General features: G+C 38.4%; 1 protein-coding gene across 1 annotated transcript in view; it reads right to left on the bottom strand.

The window, feature by feature from the left end:
* Dars2 (aspartyl-tRNA synthetase 2, mitochondrial) overlaps positions 1-6,953 on the bottom strand; it is a 45,208-nt gene that overhangs the window by 13,903 nt on the left and 24,352 nt on the right. The window contains exons 9-10 of the mRNA XM_008826088.3: positions 4,763-4,832; positions 731-910 (exon numbers count right to left, since the gene is read on the bottom strand). Of these exons, the coding sequence (XP_008824310.1) occupies positions 731-910; positions 4,763-4,832 (250 nt within the window). The remainder of the gene's footprint in view (positions 1-730; positions 911-4,762; positions 4,833-6,953) is intronic.

The raw sequence follows: 6,953 nt of genomic DNA, 5'->3' as shown, positions 1-6,953 counted from the left end.
CTGCCTCCCAAGTGCTGGGATTAAAGGCATGTGCCACCACACCCAGCAAGAATCTTGCTCTTTTTAAACAAAATTTTTTACATTTATTTATTGTGTGTGTGTGTGTGTGTGTGTGTGTGTGTGTGTGTGTGTGTGTGTGTGTGTGTGTATGTGTGTGTGGTGGGCAAAGGACAATTTGCGGGTGATGGTACTCTCCATCCACAATGTAAGTCCCAGGGATTGAACTCAAGTTTTCAGGCTTGGCAGCAAGTGCCTTACCTGCTGAGCCATCTCACTGGCCTGAGAATCTTGCTCTTTCTGGGTATGACTATATACACCTGTAATCCCATCACCTGCAGGGAGCCTGAGGCATGAGGATCTTGAGTATGAGGCAAGTGGCTGGGGCTAGTTACACAGCAAGCTTCAGACCAGCCTAAGCTTGTACAGCAAGATGCTATCTCAACAACACCCCCCTCCCAAAGAGAGAAAAAGAGAGAAAGTGAGAGAAAATGAGAATATTTTTTGCTTGCAAATGGAACTTGTAACACAAAGGATAGAAAAAATAAGCAATGTAATGCTAAATAACATGCTAGTATTATTTTTTGCTATAGTTTGGTAAAAACAAAGGTAACAAGCTAAAGTAACAACAAACATATGATCCAGCAGTGTGTAATATTTGTAAGTCTCTTCAAAATGCCTCAAGACCACCGAACTATTTGGGGCGCAGGTCCTGGAAAAGTGAAGAGAGTACCTTCATCCTAAAGCGAATATCAGGTTTGTCAGTTCCATAGGTGGCCAACGCCTCAGCGAAAGTCATGGAAGGAAAGGGAATCGCCACAGGATGTTTATCAGCAGGCCAGGAATACTGGAGCAAACCTTCAATTAAACGCTGGATGCCAGTCTGGTCTACAAAAGACATCTCTATGTCAATCTGAAACCAAAATAACACATGTACACTAACTTGAATAATTACAATACATAATTCTCTACTTGAAGTTACCACAGGACTCTGCCCAGAAACAATACATGATAAAGGTATAAATATTATTATACATCATTTCTATGTCAACGACTATGCTGTTGTCTAGTATATACCAACTTGTTTACTTCCCACAGGTATTTCATGGTTTAAGTTCAGAGAGACTAGTAAATTGTTTGCATATAACTGCAATCAGTAAGTAGTAAGTTGAGCTACATTTGACATTGGTCTGTACAACTTCAAAACTTGTGATTTTTTGCATTGAACCATACTGGATTAATTCTATTGTAATGAAGTCAAATCATAAAGGTTTTAATAATTCCATAGGTTAAATACATTAAGTAGCAATATACAGAATTATGGATTCTTTTTCTTTAAAGTTAACATTGGCTTTTTTATTTATTTTTTTAATTTTATGTGTATGCGTGTATTGCCTGCATGTAGGTAGGTGCACCCATGTCGTGCAATGCCGGCAGAGGACAGACGAAGCTGTCAGATCCCCTGGAACTGGAATTATGGACAGTTGCTAGCTGCCATGTGGGTGCTGGGATTCGAACCTGGGTCTTTTGCAAGAACAACCAGTGTTCTTAACCACTGAGCCATCTCTCCAGCCCCAACATTGGCTTTTTTGGTGTAAAAGTATTGATTTTTAAAAATATTTTATGTGTATGAGTGTATTGCCTACATGTAGGTAACTGCACCTGTGTCACGCAATGCCTTCGGAGAACAGAAGAGGCTGTCGGATCCCCTGGAACTGGAGTTACAGACAGTTGTTAGCTGCCATGTGGGTGCTGGGTTTCAAACCCAGGTCTTCTGCAAGAACAGCCAGTGTTCTTAACTGCTGAGCCATCTCTCCAGCCCCCAGTATTGATTTTTTAACATAATTTTTTTATTATTGTTTGTGTATATGATAGGGGTATGAACACATGCAAGTCATGGCACACATGTGGCAGTCAGAGGGCAGTTTTATGGAGTTGGTCTTCTCTTTCCACTTTTATATGGGTTCCAGGGATCAAATTCAGGACATCAGGCTTGTGTGGTTAAGTACATTTACTCAAAGAGCTATCTCACCAGCCTCTGGAGTATTGGAGGATGAGACATCTGTTTAAGGACTTTATCGTATCATGAACATTAAAATACTTGAATTCCTGGTACTCAACTCACGACTACACTCCTTATGAAAGGGACATATGAAATAGGTAAAAAATTGGATGAATTAATAGCTGATGAGTATAATATGATGAGAAATATATAAAATACTGCCTCTCACAAATGGCTAAAAAATTAAAAGATTCCATATTTTTTTATAATTTAATTTTTAAAATTTAATTTTTGCAATTTTTACACAATATATTTTGATGGTATTTAGATTTCCTCCCCTATCCACACCTCAACCTACTGCCCCCTGCTCAATTTAATGTACTCTCATATATATATATACACACACACATACATACATACATATATATATATAATATGACCTATAGAGTCTGATTTGTATTCCTAAATGTCCTTCAGTGTGGGTCCATCCATTGGGCCCATCAAAAGTCCCATCCCTGTAGGATACTGTCTCTTACCCTCCCAGCAGCCATCAATTGCCAAAAGTTCCTTAGGTTGTACTGGGATTTTTTTACCCACTTCCCCTTTTTTATGCTTAAACATCAAGAAATGCAAATTAAAATTACTAACATTAGCCAGGTGTGGTGGTGCATGCCTTTAATCCCAGCACTTGGGAGGCAGAGGCAGGGGTATCTCTGTGAGTTCAAGGCCAGCCTAGTCTACATAGTGAGTTCCAGGCCAGCCAGGGCTACATAGTGAGACCATCTCAAAAAAAAAATGAAACAAAGGGGCTGAAGAAATTGCTCAGTGGTTAAGAACACTAGCTGCTCTTGCAGAAGACCTGGGTTTGGTAACCACATGGCTGCTCATCTGTAACTCCATCTCTGGGGGATCTTATGCCCCCTTCTGCCCTCTGTGGGCACTGCACCCATGTGGTGTGACTTACATACATGCAGGCAAAACACTCATACACAAAACATTTTTAAAAAATATTTTATTTATTATTTTTATTTTATGTGTATGAGTATATTGCCTGCATGTATGTGAGTGCACCTATGTCATGCAATGCCATGGAGGTCAGAAGAGAGCTTCAGATTCCCCTGGAACTGGAGTTAAGAACAGTTCGTAGCTGCCATGTGGGTGCTGAAAATTGAACCCGGGTCCTTTGCAAAAGCAGTCAGTGCTCTTAACTGCTAAGGCATCTCTCCAGGCCCAAAACATTTTTTAATTAAAAAAAAAAAAGGAGGGGCTAGAGGGATGGCTCAGTGGTTAAGAGCACTGGCTGCTCTTCCAGAGGACCCGGGTTCACTTCCCGGCATCCACATGGCACCTAACAACTGTCCCTTAACTCCAGTTCCAGGGGATCTGACAGGTGGGCAAAACATTCATACACATAAAATCAAAATGAATAAAAATTAAAAAAATTAAAAAAAATAAAGGAAAAAAGGTTGGCAAGGGTGGAGGAATGAGGAATCCTTACTCATCTCTGGTGAGACTATAAACTGGTATAGCCACTATGGAAATCACTATGGAGGTTTTCAAAAAACTAAAAGTAGGACTACCATAAGGATGCAGTTATATCACTCATGAGTATATATTCAAAAGCCTCTAAGTTTTAGCATTGAGATACTGCACATCTCTGTTTATTACTGTACTATTCACAATAGCTAAGAAATGGAACCAGTCTAGAGGCCCCTGGATGAATGAAATTTCACTGAGCCATGCAGAAAAATGAAATCATGACATTTGTAGGAAAACAGGACTGGAAATTATGTTAAATATCCCAGATACAGAAGACAAGCACCACTGTTTTCTTTCATATGTAGATCGAGATTTTAATTAAATTTTTTTTATTATTTTACTTGTATGAGTGTATTGCCTGCATGTATGTAAGTGCACCCATGACCTGCAATGCCTACAGAGGTCAGAAGAGGGCATTGGATCCCTTAGAAATGAAGTTATGGATGGTTGTGGGTGCTGGGAACTGAACCCAGGTCCTCTGCAGGAGCAGCCAGTGCTCTTAACTACTGAGCCATCTCTCTAGACCCTAGATTTGAATTTTTTTTGGGGGGTCTTTTTTGAGATGAGGTCTCCCTGTAGCTGTAGCTGCTGCTGCAGCTGGCCTGGATTCGCTATTGAGAACAACCCACAGAGATCCACCTGCCTCTGCCTCCTGAATGCTGGGATGAAAGGTGTGCACCACCAAGCCCGGGGCCTAGATTTTAATTTATTTTTTAATTTTTTAATTTTTTTGGTCTTCTTAAGACAGGGTCTCCCATAGCCACAGCTGTCCTGGAACTCACTATGTAGACCAGGCTGGCCTTGAACTCACAGAGATCCACCTGCCTCTGCCTCTCAAGTGCTGGGATTAAAGGCTTGTGCCACCATGCCTGGCTTAATTTTTATAATATGTACATATATGTGTATGGTCATGAAACTATAAATGTAACTATGAGGAGAAAAGATCTTAAAGGAGGAGGAGAAAAGCAAGGTAATAGCATACATATGACTTAAAGCAGGAAGAGGGAAGTAGGAGGCAGGAGACCAGTAGGAGGAGGGCACAGGGATGGAGGAGGGGAAATGGCAGGAGGATCAACAATACAAAAGTGTGTATGAAAATGAAACAATGAAACCCATTACTGTGTTAATTTTTAAAACTCATAAAAAAGTTACTGCCTTGGTATTGAAAACATTTACATGTAACAAGCTTAAATTTATAAGAGCCACATAAATATAACTATGTACCTGAGTAAACTCTGGCTGTCTATCTGGTCTTGAGCCTTCATCTCGATAACAGCGGGCAACCTGAAAATATCTCCAATTGAAAAATAGTATTAATCTAGTGGTGATCCTAAACAATACAAATACAACCCCCGCCCCATTGTGGCAATATAGGCTATTAAACAAAGTAATAATGATCCCTAAAAGAAACTTTAGTTTTAAATTTTATTTGCAGTGATTAGAATCAAACTCAGGGTCTTGTATATGTTAGGCAGCTCTCTACTACTAAGCTACATCCCCTGCCTCGGAAACTTTTTTTTCTTTTTAAATTAAATTAAATTAAAAATTTTTGAATGTGTAAAAATTTTTTTTTTTAAATGTGTATAAGTGTATTGCCTGCATGTGTATAAGTGCATCTGTGTCATGCAATGCCTATGGAGGTCAGAAGAAGGCATGGAATCCCTAGTAATTGGAGTTATAGATGGTAGTTAGCTGCCACGTGGGTACTGGGATTGAACCTTGGTCCTCTACAAGAGCAGTCAATTATCTTAAAAACTGAGCCATCTCTCCAGCCCCAGAAACTTTATTTTTTGTTTTTTCTGGTGTATAAGTGCATCTGTGTCATGCAATGCCTATGGAGGTCAGAAGAAGGCATGGAATCCCTAGTAATTGGAGTTATAGATGGTAGTTAGCTGCCACGTGGGTACTGGGATTGAACCTTGGTCCTCTACAAGAGCAGTCAATTATCTTAAAAACTGAGCCATCTCTCCAGCCCCAGAAACTTTATTTTTTGTTTTTTCTGTATTGTTTTTTAAAATTATTTATTTAATAACCACATGATTAGAAGAAGAATTTCATTACAGCATTAACATATTCAATAACAATTTCCAGAGCAAAGATGCATCTCTTTCAAAAGTGGCTGTAAATTTTTAAGTTCACAGTAAAATGAATACAGTTATACAATATTGAACTCAGTATCAACCCTGTAAGATATAAAATTGAATGTGTTTTTACCCTGTAAATAAGATCTCCATTTCAAGATATGCTGTTTCCTACATTTTTTAATATTATTCTTTAGTTTTTTTTAGAAGAAGCATATCATTACAGCCTTAACATGCCCAATAACAGTTTCCAGAGCAAAGACAAAGCTCCTACAAAAGTGCCTATAAAATTTCTAGGTTCGCTGTTGAATCAATAGTTTTACAATATTGAACTCAGTATAAGCCCTGTAAAACATAAAATTTAATGAGTATTTAACCCTCAAAAAAGATGTCCATTTCATTCTAAAATATACTGTTTCTTACAGACTCACTGTTTTTGCTACTAATGCTGAGACGTTGGCTCATGCATCTCTAATCTGTATGTATCTAATTATTACTAGTCATAATCATTTGCACTTGGATCCTTGGCACCTGTGTATGTTTATAAAGTCATCGGGTAGATTTCAATGGTAATGTTTATTACCTCTACTAATTAACTTGACATAAATTTTTATGCTTCCTCCTCAAATAGAACTCATTTTTAAAATTTGTTGATTTCTTTTTGTGTGTGTATATCACACAGAACATCCCAAACAATCTTATTCATCTATACACCCACTTCCCAGATGGCACCCTCCCATAGCCACCCCCGGGGGCCCTTTTACTCTGTCTTTGTTTTTATGAAGTTGGGTGCAACAGAGTTTGGTGAATATATGTTCATGATTGTAATTGTTTCTTGATTCATTGTTCCTTTGATCAAAATGAAGTGGCCCTCTTTGTCTCTTCTGATTAGTTTTAGTTTAAAGTCTATTTTGTCAGATATTAGAATTGCTACGCCTGCTTTTTTCTTAGTGCCATTTGCTTGGTATATTTTTTTCCATCCTTTCACTTTGAGATAGTGTCTGTCCTTGAAAGTGAGATGAGTTTCTTGCAGACAACAAAAAGATGGGTTTTGTTTCTTAACATTCACATAGTCTGTGTCTTTTGACTGGGGAGTTCAGTCTGTTAACATTTAAAGTTATTAATGAAAGATGGGTATTGAGTCCTGTCATTTTTATTTCTGTTTACATTGATATAGTAGCTGTACTTTTCCACAGTTATACCTTCATTGGATTTCTTTCTGCAATCCCTTGGGTATAGTCATTCCTTTCTTCAGCACTTTGTATTGCTTCCAGAACTCTCTGAAGGGCTGGTTTTGTGGACATGAATTCCTTCAGCCTATTTATGTCATGGAA

The sequence above is a fragment of the Nannospalax galili genome, unplaced genomic scaffold (genome assembly GCF_000622305.1).
Source record: "Nannospalax galili isolate Female #2095 unplaced genomic scaffold, S.galili_v1.0 scaffold429, whole genome shotgun sequence".
In the NCBI taxonomy this organism is placed as follows: domain Eukaryota; kingdom Metazoa; phylum Chordata; class Mammalia; order Rodentia; family Spalacidae; genus Nannospalax; species Nannospalax galili.
The sequence above is the reverse complement of the archived record's forward strand: the minus strand, read 5'-3'. Positions and strand labels throughout refer to the sequence as shown.